Source organism: Pocillopora verrucosa, chromosome 5 (genome assembly GCF_036669915.1).
Source record: "Pocillopora verrucosa isolate sample1 chromosome 5, ASM3666991v2, whole genome shotgun sequence".
Taxonomy (NCBI): Eukaryota; Metazoa; Cnidaria; class Anthozoa; order Scleractinia; family Pocilloporidae; genus Pocillopora; species Pocillopora verrucosa.
In genome coordinates, this window is record NC_089316.1 from 23,881,966 (window position 1) to 23,900,969 (window position 19,004).

General features: G+C 36.1%; 2 protein-coding genes across 2 annotated transcripts; both read right to left on the reverse strand.

The window, feature by feature from the left end:
• Nucleotides 1-213: 213 nt before the first annotated feature.
• Nucleotides 214-6,282, reverse strand: LOC136280814 (adhesion G protein-coupled receptor L4-like). The gene is made up of 9 exons (XM_066166528.1): nt 6,203-6,282; nt 5,370-5,496; nt 5,174-5,277; nt 4,734-4,836; nt 4,472-4,622; nt 4,279-4,360; nt 3,979-4,045; nt 684-719; nt 214-336 (listed from the first exon to the last, which is right to left on the reverse strand). Exons 1-8 carry the CDS (start codon nt 6,280-6,282, stop codon nt 705-707), a joined length of 729 nt encoding a protein of 242 aa, XP_066022625.1. The 3' UTR covers nt 214-336; nt 684-704.
• Nucleotides 6,283-8,896: 2,614 nt separating this feature from the next.
• Nucleotides 8,897-10,222, reverse strand: LOC136280815 (keratin-associated protein 9-1-like). The gene has a single exon (XM_066166529.1). It carries the CDS (start codon nt 10,220-10,222, stop codon nt 8,897-8,899), a length of 1,326 nt encoding a protein of 441 aa, XP_066022626.1.
• Nucleotides 10,223-19,004: the final 8,782 nt, after the last annotated feature.

A 19,004-nucleotide genomic window follows, 5' to 3' on the forward strand; every position in this document is an offset into this window, starting at 1 on the left:
CGTTCGTAGTGATACTGTTAAGGCTCCCACTCTTGGTTATTTCCGCACAATGTCCACTAAGTGTTGCAACAATGTCTCGCCATTTTGAAATATTCAGTTGTTTTCCACTCTCCCAAGTCCAAACTGTGTCTTTCTTGCATAAACCAATGTGCCACGCACTAGTATTCCAAGAGGAACGTTTTTGAATTTCATCATTGATAAAGTGACATTCTCCTTCGGTTTCAATAGAAACAAGGTCACCTCCCTGATCTCTGCAGGCTTGCCTGTTCTTCTTCCAACTTTCTCCCCATTTCGAAAAAATGTACCAGGAATTATTAAAACATGTATCCTGGCATTCTACGACAAATAAATAAATAAATACACCAAAATATCTAGAAGACTATTGATTATCATATTAACAATATTATTCATAAAAAAATGAGCATTAACATCTTACCTCCCTAAAGGAAACATTGAAATGAATCTCAGCTTTAAGAATGAAAATTGGGGAGATCTGGGTGATAGTCATGTTATTCTTTATCTTTGATATTTTGTTCAATCTTGCGTTTAGAATCACAAGCCGATTAATGTACTTTCAATTGGCAGTCAATAACTAATAATTCTTATAAATAAGTCGGAATTTCCCCTTCTTTAAGTTCTGGTTTAGGTACATATATGTTCAAGTTGAAATGGCGCTGTCTCACCTGTTCCTTCCCAATGCATCATTAGAGCGACAACGACTGCAGAAGAGAAATAAATGGAACATGTGCATTGACCTTTTGTAGCAATAATATCATTTGAAACAAATAGAAAAAAGGTTTCTCGATTTCAAGTCAAACCATTACTAATAAATTGATTAAAGTGAGCGGATGGACTCTTACAAGTCTGGCAAGACAGGCTCATCTCTCCTGCTAGGTTAGCCAATTAGAACACAGGATTCGCTTTGTCTTATCTATGGGTGCTGCGGGCTGTATAATAAACTGCGATGTTATTCTATTGTTTGCCTAGGCGCTAATTCAAAAGTTATTTAATTTTTTTTGCGTCGTTGAGAAAAAGAAATAAACTTTACTGCTTATAGTCTTGTAATTCATCGAGGCTCAAAATGTTGAAAGGATCCTCTGATGTCTAGCCTATACAAAGAAATTGCGATAAGAGAAGCCTGAAAAAAAAAAAAAAAAAGTCCGGCCTCAAGGTGGTTCAATTAAATAGTAGTGAGAATTAGAGTGCACCAGAGGCAGTTTCGCCCCAACACAGTCTTGATAGATTAGAAGATTAACCAAACGTGTTTAAGCTTAACTGAATCCGAAGTTTATCAATTAAAGATTTTGACGCCATACGTTAAAAATTCATTGAAAAATAAAATAAAATTATCGCATTCGACGAATGATGGCATACTCTTGCAGCCATGAGATCGGTGCAAAATATAAACATTATAATACATATTTTTTTTCTTTTTCTAAGTAGGTTTGTTTATTTCTACGAGGTCTTTGTGTCCGCTTTGGAAAAACCCGTTTTACAAAGCAAAAAAAATAATTAAAAAAATAATTAATACAACTAGAGGAAGAAGGCGCTTAATCAAAAAGAAAACTAATCAACAAACCTGTCACATGTCTATATCTACAGCGCAAGATATTCGTTGTTCCCCGTGCAAAACTTTCTTCTGTATATCATACTCAATGTTTTCTTTGAAGCATGATTCTATAAATGAGCTCGAATGAAACTTCCTTTTCGTTTCGCAAAATACTTTTCATTTCGTCTGGTGAAATTTCTTTCGCATTTTATTCATCGAACGACGAATTTCGTTTGGCGCTCAATAGATTTCTTTGTATTTCCCCAGTGACATCCTGTGAGGGTAGCCTCAGAGGATAGTGACTGAGCTTTTGTGTTTCTTTGAAGCCAAATATCGGTGCTAAAACTGTGTTGAGATCGTCAGGACAGAACACTAATTATGGGTAACAATGACGATTTCATTTTTAAAACTGCATAATTATTATTATATAAGTCATCGTGTCAAATTCTTTCAAATCATATTGCATCGTATTGAAACTAAAATAAAATTTTAAAACACACCTACACACATCGCGTGCATAAGTTTTTACTTTATGCCTTACGTATTCATTCATTTGTTCTCAATTTAAACGTGTTTTGTTATCAAGAAGCTGAATTTTAGGTTTAATCTTGGCATGGGCCGCTGCCTGTCCCGCTACCTCAATTTCTTCATCATAGCATTTACTACTAATTTTACATGCGATGTAGTAAGGCTTCTACTTACTCAGCGAACATCCAGCGGCGATCATTTTTACCGGATTGAAGCCCTTTCATCGCATTATTCAACATGAGATTCCGTTAGCAGCTGTCACTGTTTGTTTTGGTTCGCGACTTGGTGGCATCTCTTCTGCTTCAGATGTGTCGGTGTATTTTCAAACCCCTTTGTAGGAGGCCAATGCACTTCAAAACACTTGATCGTTACTTGTTGACGTAAATAAAATTTATTTTTCCTTTATAAACGCACCAATAAGTCTAAAGCATTTTTGGACCAGGTGCGGAAAGATGTTCTGCGCAATAAAACAAAAAAAGAACTGCGACGAGAAAAATTTTACTAATTTCTCCTTTCGTAATAGTGCAGATCATGTAGCATTACCTAGTCGATTTTTTTAACTCTTAAGGACTATTTTATGAGTCAAGTTCGGCGATAGCTATCGTCTTTGAAGCAATTGCTCGAGCTATACTCCTCTTTCTTCTGCACATTTTTTTTTTTTTTTGTAATTTTCATGTATGAAATGTATGACTTTCGTATTAAACGACGAACTTCGTTCTCTGCAGTTGAGATCATACATGTACATGTATTTTCAGCGTGATTTCTCGTTACAATAACTTAAGAAGGTTAGTAACTAGGTTACTGTGTCCCTGAGACCCTACACATTACTTCTGATCGAAGGTGCTGTACCGAACGTCAATTACGAAGCAGTCATAATGAATCAAAACGACCACTTCGGTTTTAAAATCGCATATTTTTTTATGTAAATGTGGCTAACTGTTCCTGATCGTTTAGCTTCGAATCGAAACCAAATACTTCTTGATAGGAAAACAAACTAAAAGATATCCCTTGCATTATTTTTATTTATTTGTTGTGTTATGAAGGGTTGGGTTAACATAATCGAAAGCTGTAATAACCCTGGGTTCCCATACTGGACATCAAGTTTTTCGCGCATGCGTGGTGACGGCATCCTCCATTCATCCTCCATCCATCCATTTAATGTGATGCGAATTCTTGACATCTTGTCTTCGGTTAAATTCTTTGCACATGCTTAAAACAAGCATGGCTAAATAATCCATTTATATCGAATGAGACTGTTTCATTTCGTCATTCTTTTAATAGAATAGAGTTCGATCCACAATCATGCAGTGAGAAAAAACAAATTGAATTAAATAGTTTTGATATCCCCAAGCTCGAGAAAGTAACTATTATTAGCAATTATGACAAAAAAAAAATTATGCTGTGGCAATATTTATGAGCGATGGTGATGAAAAGTTTTCGTACTTCTCGATATATGTCTGTGCTTGTATCTTGCTCGAGTAATATATCCTTAAAGAATCGCTACAAAGCTTTGATATCTCATCTATCCTCTTTTTAACGTAACGAGAGGATACAAAATAGGTGGGCGTAGCTAGGTCTTACTAGGTACCCCCTTCCCCCCTTCTGAAAGGAGGGGGGAAGCGGGGGTGTCGTCGTTACGAATATCCGGCGCGCACCCTACGTTAAGTCTAAGTTATTTTAAGTCTACTATTCAACTGCCCACACACCACCGACATCACTGAGATTAACCTGTGAATGGAAATTGGAGTAGGCATTCTCTTGAAAGACGGTAGATATTTAGTTATGAAAATCTCTAATAATAGACAGTCCTGATGTAGATAGGAAATAACAATAATATTACCGACAATAATAATAATAACAATAATAAAAATATTAATGAGGTCTCAATTAATAAGACTCACAACTTCAATGAAAGCTACAAATGTGATGAAGATCCAGATCAGGTTGTTTGTTGAGGACAGCCAGCAACTGGAAACGAGAATATAAAAAGATAAATTTAAATAAAATAATATTTGCAGCACGACACAAATCAAACACAAAAACACAATAAAACAAGACAACTCTAAGTGAAAAACAAATGGAGTGATAAAGTAAAACTGGGAAGAGATCTTAACAACAGCAATGCGTCCTGACATGCTGATTATTTAAATGAAAAGAGAGAGAGAAGAAACTGCAGCTGTATTATTTACTGTTTCTCATACTATTTTTCACTGGTATAGCTTTTAATTCCATCTTTTCCAGCAGCGATGCTCACTGAAATGCTAACCATGATGATGGGCAAACCTAAACATAAGTAGAATGGAGTTAGTACAACTCGAGAAGTCATGCGTCCGATTTTGAGGCGATTCCGATTCAGCAGCTTACAATAATTTACAACAAGCGAAATAACAATACCCCATGATATGAAGTGATACATATGCACCTTGGTGTCGATGTTATAAAATTTCACAACAAACAGGAAAAAATAAATTCCCTCCACCAGCATCCAACAGAAAGCTGCCATCAAGAAGTACTGCAAGAAAGCTGCAGTTAGGACACAGAGAGCCTGCGAGAGAGAAAAATAAGTTTTTTTCTCGGTTTTTCATGTTATTTTCTGAAGAATATTTTATGCCCCTAAAAAGCAAATAAACCATCAACAGATGAATACCACACTTACCGTATTTTCTGTGGCGTTTATGCCGGCGAGAAAGATTATTTGTCCAGCTCCGAGGGCCACAGAAGGAATCAGTCGTATTTGAGTCAGAGGTTGCCATACGTCTCTAGTGAAACAAGCAAGCAATAAAAAAACTAACAAACAAACAGAAAAAAAAAAACTCAAAGACGAGACAGAAACAAACACAAAACGAAACAATATTTAACAAGGTATTCTATTAATTTTGAACTGTACTAGTTTAGATATCTTACCCGCCTTCGCTCATAAATTTAATTAATCTCTATTCTATTTAAATCATTGTTATTATTGTCATTATTTCATGTGTTCAATATACTTTTTAATTTAATCGATATATTTTTTAAAGAACTCGTCTGTTGAAAGCCCTAAAGCCTTCATTGTCATGCAAAGACTTAGTTCTTTGAGCGTATAGCTACAGTACTTACGTGAGGTAGGAATATAGAATAATTGTCAAAATAATCGCGAAGATGGAGGGGCTCAATCCCACGTAGGTGGTAATTTCCAGAATAGTTTCGTCTTCCTCTGTGAGCTGTGAAGAGAGATGAAGAGACAGCAAACATGTTACTTGAACCAATGAAGTTTTATACCAGTGCTAAGGTAAGGTGAAAATCAATTTATTACCCCTGGGCTACCATTGTAGTCAAGTAAGATAGCAAAATGAGTCAAATGATTGCAGCTGCAAACTGTTACTTCTGAGTTGCTTTTCGAAGTAACCACATGGCATCCTGTCTCTGAAAATCCGCCTGACCTGAAAATTGTTTAAATAATAAATACTACTAATAATAATGATCAAAAGAAAAATGGAAATTACACCGAAAACTCATCAGGGCACCGATAGCTTTAACTTCTGTCTGACTTTCACCGAGGTCATAACCTCTACACATCGTTGAGTACTTTCGAAATTGGCGTTTGTCGACATCTTCTCCCTGTCACTCATGGATTTGCCTTTGAGTGATCACTGTCAGCACTTGCAAACTGAGGAAAATGGTATAGTGATGATATTGATAATCAGGCTTGACACAATTCTTAAATAGACTCTTAAAAAAATACACCCTACAAACAAAGAAACAACAACCACAATAAGACAAAGAAACAAACCAATGAACATATAATTAAAATAAATAGAAGGAGTCTGTAAGCAATGGATATATAGATATAGCTATGAAAACAGAAGAAAAAAAACAGTAACAACAAAACCTCGTCCAAAAAAAGTAACATTCAACAAATCAATGCGTTCATTTAAAGAACAAAAAGATTGGCCTTGAAAGGCCCTATTTAGAACGTAGGGAAAGTTTAAAAGTCTCGTCAAAATCGAGTGAGGAATGATTGACGGCTAATAATTAACCTACCTAGAATAACACTCATTTAAGTATTCATTTCATTTTTCTTTATAATTTGAGAATGAAGAATCAATCACTCCTGGAGCGGGATGAAATATATATTCCAGCTGTTACCTTTCACTTAAACCACTCCAAGACATGCATTTCTTCTTTCCTTCATCAATCTGTACTCGGAATATAAACATTAAAATCATTTACTCGGCATAAATATCACAACGTAAAACTATTGATTCTGATTTTGATTGTGTTCTTACCTTCAGATCTCTGAAAATTAGGATGACATTCTCTTGTAATTTTTCTGGTTTTGGATCTACAGCCACGGCCGTTATCTCAGAGTCCAAATACCTTCGGAAGAAATAGAATATCAGTATGAAACAGTTTTATTTAAAGCATAGTAATTATTTTAATGAAAATAGCAAGCTAGGAGCCTTTACAAACTTACTTAAAGGCTAATTTATCAAACACGGAAAGATCATTGATTCACATGACTAATTATCTCTCAATATGGTTTTGAAAAATTAATGACTCATAGCTCTAACCCCTCGAGTTTCTATTTTGTGTATTTTCGATGGAAGAGGCATTTGGTTAAGAAGGTTTGGGAGGTAACCTCACCATGTGGTGCCCGTTATAGTTCCGAAGGGTTGATCTGTAATCAATACTTCATGGAGATCCTTGTACACGATCCCAACAACCACTGATACTAAAAAAGTAAAAAAAAGAAAGAATAAGGTTACAACATGGAAATATGAAATCTAAGGCAGATGTCTGAATCAAACGCATTATGTAAACCAACACACAAACTTGTATGTGTTTGAAGATGTATTTAAAAACTGAAAAAAATTGTGATTTGTCGTAGCACATCGAAGATTTAAAAACTGAAGTCAATACAAACCGTTGTTGGCAAAGTTTTTAGAGGAAACCTTCAGGCTCGTTTGCAGGTCTTGTTTCTCAAGAGAAAAGTCACTAGCATTTTTGCGGTAGGTTTTTTGTATAGCCAACACTGATGGAGAAAAAAAAATAGAGATGAAATTAAGAGTAACACATTTTCGAAGAAATATTTTTCGTGTTGGTTCGAAATTAAGTCGTAATCCTAATATGATAATTATCCTTGCTTGAGAGCTATGTGTTCTCCACATCATCCTCTAAAAAGTGTAATATTCTAGAGATCATTAAGACATCGAAAACCGGAGGATTTAACGCTTTTTAACATTCTAATCGCCGAAAAAAATTGTTCATTCTCACTATGATTGATTAAAATAAATGGTCAACGGGAGGGATGAACCAGCTCGATCCGGCTACAGCACTGATCAACAGGTCCCATGAAAAAAAAATAGTTAAATCGGTAAAGCAGCCATTCTTTCATCGGTCATAGTGTCAGTCAATAAACAAGTAAGTCAAACCCTGACTCACCAAGTTTTCGGCTGTTTATCTCCACTGAAGAATTCGCTCCGATCATTTGGTGTTTGCCATAATAAACGGCGAATACCTCTAAGGCGACGGCCACCTTAAAGATGGAATTTCTTATTATTTCGATTTCCCCTTTTAGAGGAGGTTTTTGAAGGATTTGGATACTGGTGATGAAGTCTTCAAAAATCCATATACCCTCCTGTAATAACATAACATATCTCCGTTAAAGTAAGATGCTAAAAATTGGGATCCGTGTGAGTCAAACAAGATATTTTAGTGTCACATGAGTATTAAGCCTCAGAACCCTTGATCGTGGTCGAGCATTTAAACAAAACAGTTTGAGGTAACGGTAACGCATTCAATATGCTAGTAAGGCCCATATCTCGTCAATTCTTAGTTAGATTATGGAAAAAAAAATGAGAAAAAAAAAACATCCAGCATGATGGCCAAATGATGTGTAGGATGTGCACAAGTTAAAGAGGTGTCCAAAAACTCGTCTAAGGAGTCGGAATTACCTTTTTCGGGAATTATTTTTTTACTCATGCCAGTTCGTATCTTAAAAATGATAATAATAACGATAGTGAGGATGATCATGTTATAATAACTATAATAATGATAATGATAATGATGACGATGGCGATAATGATACAGTCTTATTTAATCTTGTTCAAAAGAATTCGAAGTTTTTTTCAAGCTTAGAAAATAGTGCATTGTATTGGTCATTCTTTCAAATCATTTCATATAAACTAAGTGGTTCAGTCATAAAAGATAAGCAAATAGTAAATTCATACCATCAAGGACCTGTTTGTACTGATTTCGTCTCCTTTTATTTTGAAAACAAAATCGTTCGCCTGAGGTAGAGAAAGAATAAAGTTGGCGAACAACAAGGTTGTAAATGAAAAGCTTGAGAGAAATATTTTTCCTACCAGATTCTTAACAACTTCCATCGTCAATGGCAGAGGCGTCCGTAGAGACGGAGACGGTGATGATCTTGTTGCCGATGTTTCTGATGATGATGACAGTAACAATGATGCTGCTGATGCCCCTGCTGTTGATATTGCTGCTGATGATCCTGATACTGATGCTGATCTTGCTGCTGGCTTTGATGATGATAGTGATAGTGCTGATGAATATACTGATGCCCCTGCTGGTAACACCGCTGCTGTTGGTGAGTGTGATGGAGATGATAGTAATGGTGAAGGTAAGACTAATGATAAAGGTGACTGTGACATTGATTGCAACAGAGCTGAATATTGAAGAAAAAATATTGTCAAAATAAAAACTGATGCTATGGTAAGACAGGACGAATATTAAAAGAAAATATTTTCTATTTTTTTTTCAGAATCTTAAACAGTTTTTCGTAAAATAAAAAAGAATGTTTTAAGTATTTAATGCACTATTCTACTCACTGTAAGTTTCTGTTCCATGTCCTGTTGAAGTTTTAGTTGCGAATACTCGAAATGTTGAAGCCCCAATAGATGTAATGGAATTCGACATGGATAAATTTGAAGTGATGCTGTGACTATTTGGAAATTTGGTGCAAATGCAGCTTTTATCTTGGCCGCAGACGGTCTGAAAGATTCTCGTCGTGAGGGACCATGACTTGGAAGACAGCATGAGGATTTTGCAACATTGACCATTTCCAGAGCACATTAGCTTATCATGAGAACTGGTTGGCCAAGTCCACGTGATATTACACGTACCGTCACACATCTGTATACAATCGCCAGCGTTACAATGCATATTGCACATCTGTACTGTTCCTGTGAAATGTTGTTTTTTACAATTTATCCCGCTACGGTTCAGGTTACATCTCTCAGCGTCGCACGTTTTTTCACAATCCTGACTGTTACATTCTAGTTCCATGTCACATGTATATCCTTTACCTTGGCACGTCTGTGTTTTACAATTGCTCCCGCTGCAAGTCAGGTTACATCTCTGAGCGTCGCAGGTCTGTTCACAATCCTGACCGTAACATTCTAGTTCCATTTCGCATGCATATCCTTTACCTTGACACTTCTGTGTTTTATAATTCCTCCCACTGCAGGTCAGGTTACATCTCTCAGCGTCGCAGGTTTGTTCACAATTCTGACTTTTACATTCTAGTTCCATTTCACATACATATCCTTTACCTTGGCACTTCTGTTTTTTACAATAGCTCCCGCTACAGTTCAGGTTACAAATCTTAGCGTCACACGTTTGTTCACAATCCTGACTGTTACATTTTAGATCGATTTCACATGCATATCCTTTACCTTGACACTTCTGCGTTTTACAGTTGTTCCCGTAGCAGGTCAGGTTACACCTCTCAGCGTCGAAGGTTTGTTCACAATCCTTATTGTTACATTCTAGTTCCATTTTACATGAATATCTGTTACCTTGACACTTCTGTGTTTTACAATTGCTCCCATTGCAGTTCAGGTTACAAATCTCAGCGTCGCATGTTTGTTGACAATCCTGATTGTTACATTCTAGATCCATTTCACATGCATATCCTTTACCTTGACACTTCTGCGTTTTACACTTTTCTCCGCTGCAGTTCATTTTACACCTGTTAGCCTCGCAGGTTTGATCACAATCCTTACCTTTACATTCTACTTCCATTTCACAAATATTTCCTTCACCTTCGCACTTCTGTGTTTTACACTTTCCCCCGCTGCAGTTCATTTTACACCTGTTAGCCTTGCAGGTTTGATCACAATCCCTACCATTACATTCCAGATCCATTTCACATACATTTCTTTCACCTTCGCACTTCTGTGTTTTACATTTTTCCCCGCTGCAGGTCAGGTTACATTTATCAGCGTTGCAGATTTGTTCACAACCCTTATGGTTGCATTCTTAATGCATTTCGCATGCAAGTCCGCCTTCTTTAAGGCACTTCTGTGTTTTACAAAATTTCCCGCTGCAGTTCAGTTTACACGTGTTAGCCGTGCAGGTTTGGTCACAATCGTTACCTATACACTCCAGATTCAATTCACACAACTCAACTCCAGTATCACACGTCTATTTACAGCCTTCCCCCTTGCATTTCATAAGACAATTATAATTACCACTGCTGCAATTCCGGAGCGGATCACAATGATCGCTGTCCTTCTTACATTTCGATTGACATTTACTCTCATCGCAATCCTCACCGCCCAGCCCAAAACCTGACACAAAAAAACAAGAACAGAAACAAAAAATATATGAATACTAACTATGAAAATGAAAATGACAATAATTATGAAAAATACAGAGGTATCACAAGACCTTCGTTGCGCAAATAAACAACTTTATACCACTTTTGCATGAGACTACTGAATACAATTTCGTTTTGGCTTCCTGAAAAAAGCCTGTGTGGCCACCCGCCACCAAGAATGTTCTAATCTAGGTTTCAGCGGTCTTTGTTTGCGCTCAATTTTATTTCGAAGACTTTTCAAAGGGCAGCCATGAGATGGACTCTTCGGAGTGCGCTTAAGATGCATTCTGAATGAAATCAACCCTTTAAAAGGAGCTTTGGTACCCACTCAACATAGTTATTGATAACAGGAGTGTTCCCCACGACTGGCAACTTCTCGTCATCACTATTTTTTTCCGTTGAGTGAGTTTAGTTCCTGTAAGCTGAACCAAATGCAACCTTCTGGAATATTGTCAGTGGCTGGAGATCAGTCTGAAATATCCTTTGCCAATATAAATGCAAGGCTTGTGATAATTCTACTTTTAGCAAGAACCAGCCGCTTACTCAGTGCTGGCAAACACTGCAGAATATGGATTGTCATGCAAATTATTTCCGTCGGGTTTTTCTGCCGCAATTTAGTCGCATTAAGCCTTTTTACTTAAGTAAAAAATATAAAAGGTATGAAACTAACTTTTCAAGCAAACGCTTCATTCGAATTTTAAAGCTTTTTCAATAATTTAGCATGGGATACATAATACTTGGCGAAAAATAGTGCATTTTTGAATAGTATAGCCCTAGGCTAAAGATACCAACTCGTGGTGACGGTTTTTATTCGTTTTAATGTTACTGTCAATTACTGACAGTTGCCACTCTTTGTTTGTTAAGCCCTTTTACATCGAATGAGGTTTTTTTTTAAGAGTGTTTGCATCGTAGGAGTTGCATCGAAACAACTACGCCTCCTCTTGATGTCTATCTGTTACGTTGCTAAATCAATTACTTTTTACTTTCTTTCTAGTATTTAATTAACGTCATCGCTTTGTTTCTAAGACTCTCCCTAAACAGCTCATATTTCACTCAATTGCATGTTTTCGAATAAGAAGCATTAAATAATACGGCATCGAATGAGTTTTGCGTCTCGTTTTAGTTTCGTTTGTGATTTGGAACTTTTACTGTGTGGATCAGATACATAAGTAATAATTTTCGTTTTTCTTTTCGTAAACAAATTTGTTGATTCAGGTTTTTTTTATTTATTTATCCCCTCATCGGCATGCATGTGAACATTTTCGTGACAATTTCGAATATTCCGTGTTTTCCATGCAACAATAATATTCTCCTCGTGCGGTGCTCCGCCTCAAAAAATGCGCCACTTAGTGCATCATCATTAAGCCTTTGATACACAATTGTTTTATCGCCTTTTGTTTCGATCGCTACTCGTTTTTAATTGATTTCTCCTATAAGTTGGTTCATTTAGTTGTAATCGTTTGAAGTTGACGAGAAACATTGACTGCTAGTGAGGAATAAATTTAAGTTCGGTTCTTTCATCGCCTGCAAGTCTTTGTTAGTTCGTAGTCGTAATTATACCGTCATTAGCCAGCGACAAGTTTTGAGCTTCATTTAATGACGAGCATGACCGTCGCCTTGCTACAACACTTATGTAATTAGATATATTTTTTTAGCTCTTTCTTATGGTCCTCAGTAATTAGTGCAGAGCGGAAGATCTTACCTGCACATGCCACACACAAGAGGGTGTTTTTGACAAAATATGTGACGTTTTTCGTTTCTTAGAACAATAAATGGAGATAGTAGCTCACCGAAGCTTAATTAGTCGTTTAACTTCAAAAACCCACAGAGTTAGAGACTTATTTGCTAGATATGAGTATTCCCTGTTTTCGTCGTATATATGTTAAAATGAAGAATCTCTGATGTCAGACTTTGGGAAGCACAGTCACGCGGAGTATGGAAACGGACAAATCGTTATTTTTCGCCTGGGAGGGAAAAGGAGGATTTTGTAGAGGGGAACACATGGTTTTCAGGAGTAACAGAATGGAGATCAGTCGTCGCTAATGGTGCATAAAGAGGAAGACTGTAGATAATTGACTTCCAATGAGGGGGGGATTATTGAAATACTTCCCAGTCTTTGGGAGGATCGGGTAATTTTTATGTAATACGACTGAAATCCTGCGAAATCCCCACCCCATCCGATCCCTTATCGATACTAATCTACAAAAGAAGATCAATCGTTGGTCTCACAATGTGGTCCCGTCCGATATGGATCCGCATATTGATTTTATGCCTTCGAAGATCTTAAAACACAACTGGTATTGGTAAACCCAGTCCACCTTATCGCTTAAGAAATACTTGCAAATGACTATCTCCTGAAAAAAAAAAAATATATATATATATTATTCTTCATATACAACTGTGTTGATTGCAATCTTTAATTACAACTCACGTTGTAGTTATAATGATAATAGTAATAATAATGTAGTTATAATGATCGAAGATCTTAAAACACAACTGGTATTGGTAAACCCAGTCCACCTTATCGCTTAAGAAATACTTGCAAATGACTATCTCCTGAAAAAAAAAATATATATATATTATTCTTCATATACAACTGTGTTGATTGCAATCTTTAATTACAACTCACGTTGTAGTTATAATGATAATAGTAATAATAATGTAGTTATAATGATCGAAGATCTTAAAACACAACTGGTATTGGTAAACCCAGTCCACCTTATCGCTTAAGAAATACTTGCAAATGACTATCTCCTGAAAAAAAAAATATATATATATATATATATATATATTATTCTTCATATACAACTGTGTTGATTGCAATCTTTAATTACAACTCACGTTGTAGTTATAATGATAATAGTAATAATGATAACAATTTACTGTTTTTAAAAAGTGGCATAACAGCTCTAAAAAGTATGCCGATTAACGGTTTTCTAAAAAATTGACAGGGTTATACGTAGAAGCCAATAATAAGTATTTTTGTTATCAACCAGCTGTTTCACACTTCCCCTGGGGTTTTTCAAAATGTTTTTTTTTTTTTTTCATTTTTCTCTTTTTGTCTATATATATATATATATATAGATATATATAAATATAAAATAAATGTTTTGTTGGTTCCCGTGCCGTCTTTGTTGTCTTTCGTGTAAGGTGAGTGGGACGAGTGTAAGATGCGCTTGTTGTGGCTGTCGATGACCTGTTTGGTGTTGTTCATACAGCTGTAACTGATTTTGATGGTGTTGCACGAAAGACAACAAAGACGGCACGGGAACCAACAAAACATGCAACTGCCGACAAAAGAACAATTGCCCGCTCAATGGTAACTGCCTTCAATCCTCAGTCGTTTATCAAGCCACCGTCACACGGAGCGACAACAACACCTCTGAAACATACATTGGACTCACAGAAACCGACTTCAAAACAAGACACAGAAATCACACCGCATCATTCCGCCACGCCAAGCACAAAAACTCTACCGAACTTAGCAAACACATCTGGACACTCAGGAACGACAACATTGACTACTCTATTTCATGGCGCGTCTTATCATCTAACTCTCCTTACAACAGCTCCAGTAAAAGATGCAACCTCTGCCTAAAAGAAAAATTCCTGATAATTTACCGACCCGACCTCTCATCACTAAATAAGCGTAACGAACTCGTATCTTCATGTCGACACAGAAACAAAGCGTTGCTACGCAACAGCTGAACTTTAAAGTTTTTAAGTTTACCGCGTATTATGTAAATTTTCCTAGTATATAAACGATAGTCACATGAATATTCTTTCATTAAACCCCTGAAGAGTGAAGCGATTCACGAAACAGGCTTGTCGGGATATGTAGTTGCGTCGTTTTTTCCTCTCATAATTTTTCTCTGTTCCACGCGAAAATCGACTTGCAGACTTCCTATAGATATATATAAATATATACCATATAAAACCGTTTTTTTTTAAACGTAGCAATTTAGAAATATGTATCAGATAAAGTAGCTGCTGTTCACTATTGTGCCTCGCAGTAACTGGATGAGGACTACAAACAACTGGGTAAGATTTCACTTGCCTACCTAGAGTGATGCAAGTAATAGCGCCTCTAAGTCTTTCTTTTCTGTACTATTTTAACTTTAGTTAACCCTTCAGGAACATTCCATCATTCTTCCAATCATTCAGAGCTCAAAATATGAATTAAACAATTATTTGTAAGCTAGAAAATGTTCGATTCTCGGAACAGATTTGGATGGTGTCTGAAAGATAGTTTTACAGGCATACCTGATAAAAAGAAATACATATGTGTACTAATATTGCTTGATTTTAGACATCCACCAAAAAAAGTAAAAAAATGATTTAAATGGAAATGAGAATTGAAATGCATTTGATTCAATTTCCCTTCTAAACTTTCTCAATGGACTAGAAGATTAACTTAACTGAATCCGAAGATTATCAATTAAAGTTTTGAAGCCATCATTTAAAAATTCATTGAAAAATAAAATTATCGAATTCGACGAACGGTGGCATACTGCTGTAGCTATGGGATCGATGCAAAATGGAAGTATTGTAATTTTTTCTTTCTTTTTTTCTTTTTGCTTTTTCCAAGTGGAATGAAACTCATTCATTTCTACTGGACTTTAGTGTCCGCTTGAGGAAACACCGTCTTAAAAATTAAAGAAAAAAATAAAAAAAACTAAAAATAATTAGAGGAAGAAGGTACCTAATAAAAAAAACTGACCGAATAATCTACCACGTCTATTTTTATAGGTAACGGTATTCACTGGGAAAATTCCTTGTGTAAAATATACTTCTGTATATCACAATCAATCTTTTCTCTAGGGCACGATTATATAAATGAGCTCAAATTTATCCAAACGACTAACTTATGTTTGGCGCTCAAGAGATTTATGCGAATTTTCCCAGTGACATCCAGTGGAGGTAGCTTCAGAGAATGGCGACTGAGCTTTTTTGTTTCTCCGATGCTAAATATCAGTTCTAAAAACTGTTTTGCTGACCATCAACACAGAATACTTATTATGGATAACAACGACGAATTTATTTTTAAAACTTCATGATTGTAATCATTGTGTTTAATTATTTTCAAATCATTTTGCATCGTATTGAAGCTAAAATAAAATTTAAAAACACAGTTAGACACATTATTTTTACACTATATCTTACTTATTCATTCATTTGTTCTCAATTTAAACTTGTTTTGTTATCAAGGAGCTGAATAAGCTCCAATTGACACATCATTTTCAGGTCTATTCTTGGAATGGGCTGCTGGCTTCCCGCTACATTTCTTCATTGTAGCATTTACTACTAATTTTACATTTACAAAGCATAACCAATCGATGTAATAAGGCTTGTATTTACTCAGCGAACGAAGGGCTGTGATCAATATACCGGATTAAAGCCCTTTCATCGCATCATTCATCATGAGATTCCATTAGCAGCTGTCAGTATGCTTGTTTTGGTTCGTGACTTGGTGGCATCCTGTGTGCTACAGATGTGTCAATGTATTTCAAACCGCTAATGTATTGGACATTTAAACACTTAGTCGCTTCTTGCTGACGTAAGTCAACATTTACTTTCCGTTCAAACAGGCACCTACAAGTTTAAATAATTTTTGGACCAGGTGCAAAGATATGTTTTGCGCAATTAAAACAAAAAAAATGCGATGAATAAGAGCTTTGATCTCTTAAAGACCTCTCTTTAGTTAGCTTTGTTTGTAGGCGGATAAACGCTCGTGCTGCTGCACTAATAATGAGGGCCTGGTGGAAAAAATCATTTTTACCCAAATCCTCTAACATTTCACAAACACAGTTTTCTTTCAGTAATCTGAATCAAATTTATCGTTGCCTCGATACATTCCCGTGTACATGGGTTTTCATTGGAAGCACAGATATATTTGTTAAGTCTTGCATATCCTAGAAAAGTAAAATTTGGAAGGAAAATAATAACATAAGCCGTGAACATATAAAAAGTGACAAGAAAATTTTTGCCAGGAGTTGCGTGCAGCTCCGCAGATTTATCTACCGCAGACGGTTGTATTTCACGGTTTTTCTCCTCACTTTCAAATTCAATGCCTGTGTGGGCTGAAAATAATTCATTTGCATTTGCATTTGCATTTGCATCACAGCACCTTAATGAAATTCTCCAGTGCGCTGCAAAGTCGATCTTGCTTGGGCTGCTACAAAGTTAGCATCCTCTAATTTACAAACTTTTCCTGTGTTCTCCTGACGTCCCAAGTGATTTATTAGGCGTGTTTACCGATAAAAAGTGTGGTTTATAGTGTTAGTTTGTAAGATTTTACTTGGAGATATTGTTTTTCTGTCGTTGTGAGGGCAATAAGCTCGAGTCTCGCCAGAGAATTCTGAAGAAGTCACGATTTTCGGAATAAGCTTGTGGCACTAATCTAGTGAACAATGATTTATGTTTTAAAAAGAACTTTTGTACTCACTCAACAGAGTCATTGATAATAGGACTGTTCCCCATATCTGACAAAATTTCGTCAACATTTCTTTTTCTCTGTGAGGTTAATTTTCTGTCAGCATTATGTTTCCCCAACTCTGATCTTTTTCCCTGTTTGGCAGTATCAGGTAAATGGGAATTCCTTTTTGTAAACCTTTCAAGACGAGTCTCCTGCTAAAAGGATGAGCTTTCTAGCATGAGTTGTTTTAAGTGAACATCATCCTTCTGTTGCTAATAAATTTTGCAGGAAGTTGAATGTCATGCGAATTCTTGACGTCTTGTCTTCGGTTAAATTCTTTGCACCTGCTTAAAACAAACATGGCAAAATAATCCATTAATATCGAGAGAAAGTATTTCATTTCGTAATTCTTTCGGTAAAATAGAGTGCGACCCACAATCATGCAGTGAGAAAAAACAAATTAAATTAAACAATTGTGAACTCTCCAAGCCCGAGAAAGTAACTATTTAGTAGCAATTATGACAAAAAATTGCTCATGTCATTTTTACGGTTGCCTACTCACCATTAAGATTCCTTGTTTACTTAGCTATTGAAATGGTACTTTTGGTGTTTTTAGAGCGCCTAAAAAATTCCAACTGCCACGGAACAAATATGTTTCTACTTGAAATGATTTACTAATTTAAAATAATCCTACAACTTAGATGATAACGCTGTCCTAACTTTCCCTGCCGTTACTTCTCCATGGACACTCAAATATCATCTTTTAATTTATTTAATTCACTTTGGATACATTAGTTTGGAATTTTTGGGGTATGCAGACCATTCTTTATCATACTATCATTATATCGAGAGAATAACAAGAAGTATATCTGGGTCATTTCGCTTAAATGAGATATCAAAGGTATCGCTCAACCACGACTGTGTTCATCGCTATTCCGTTGCATCAATAATTAAGAGCAATGGTGATTAAAGGTTTTCGTGCTCCTCGATATATGTCTGCACTTATATCTTGCTTGAGTAATATATCCTTAAAGAATCGTCATAAAGCTCTGATATTACATCTATCCTCTTGCTAATGCAACGAGAGAACATAAAATAGGTGGGCGTAGCTAGGTCTCTCTAGGTCTCCCCCTCTTCCCCTTTCGAAAGAAGGGGGAAGTGGGGGGTTGTCGTTACAAACGTGTGCGTGCGCACCTCACGTAAAGTGGCGTTAACTTATATCTAACGAGCTTGTAATCACACAGTGGAAGGATTATTCAACATTTCAGAAGATTTTGTGGCAATGGCTTCATATTTAAAGAAACAAACCAAAAAACAGACAAAAACATAACAGAGCAACTTAAACACTCACTCGGTAGTTGGACTTCTCAGGCATCTTAGAATCTTCCCCTGGGGAGATGGGGTTAGGGGTGTGAGAGCGAAGAGAGGGTGGTGAAGATGGATTTAAAACCCCTTCCTCTCTTCCACCTTATAATGGTTTACTCTAAGCATTGATCAAAACTCAGAGGGATTCTTCCCTACGGGACAGTGGAAGTTTGTTTCATTGCTTCTCAGTACACCAATTTTAATCCAAAGTGATCAAAAGTGACTCGACAGGGTACAAAGTGCCTCGTCATGAGAACAAATATAACAGATTACTAAAAGGTATAGTTGGTTCACTCGTTTTTAATTATTTATCATTTTATCTGTTGATTTAATTAATTTATTAATTAAAAATTAAAAACTTGACATTTACCACTGCTATTACAAAAGTACGATCGTATTTGGTATTTTCACAGGTAGCTTAGTGTTACCTTGTGTACTCAAAATGTGGACCAATATTAAGTCGTTATAAATATTGGTGAACAGTGGTTTAAAGGAAATACAGTAAAATGTGTATTAGTGTTAAACAAGTGAGACTTGAATGTATGATA

Excerpts from the sequence above, each read along its gene's own strand:
- LOC136280814 (XM_066166528.1), bottom strand. The coding sequence starts at position 6,282 with ATGATTTTAATGTTTATATTCCGAGTACAGATTGATGAAGGAAAGAAG. Across the intron at positions 4,837-5,173 it reads ATTCTATATTCCTACCTCAC|AGACGTATGGCAACCTCTGA; the intron begins GTAAGTACTGTA and ends TTGTTTCACTAG. Across the intron at positions 4,046-4,278 it reads AGCTATACCAGTGAAAAATA|TTGCTGGCTGTCCTCAACAA; the intron begins GTATGAGAAACA and ends TCTCGTTTCCAG.
- LOC136280815 (XM_066166529.1), bottom strand. The coding sequence starts at position 10,222 with ATGGATCTGGAATGTAATGGTAGGGATTGTGATCAAACCTGCAAGGCT.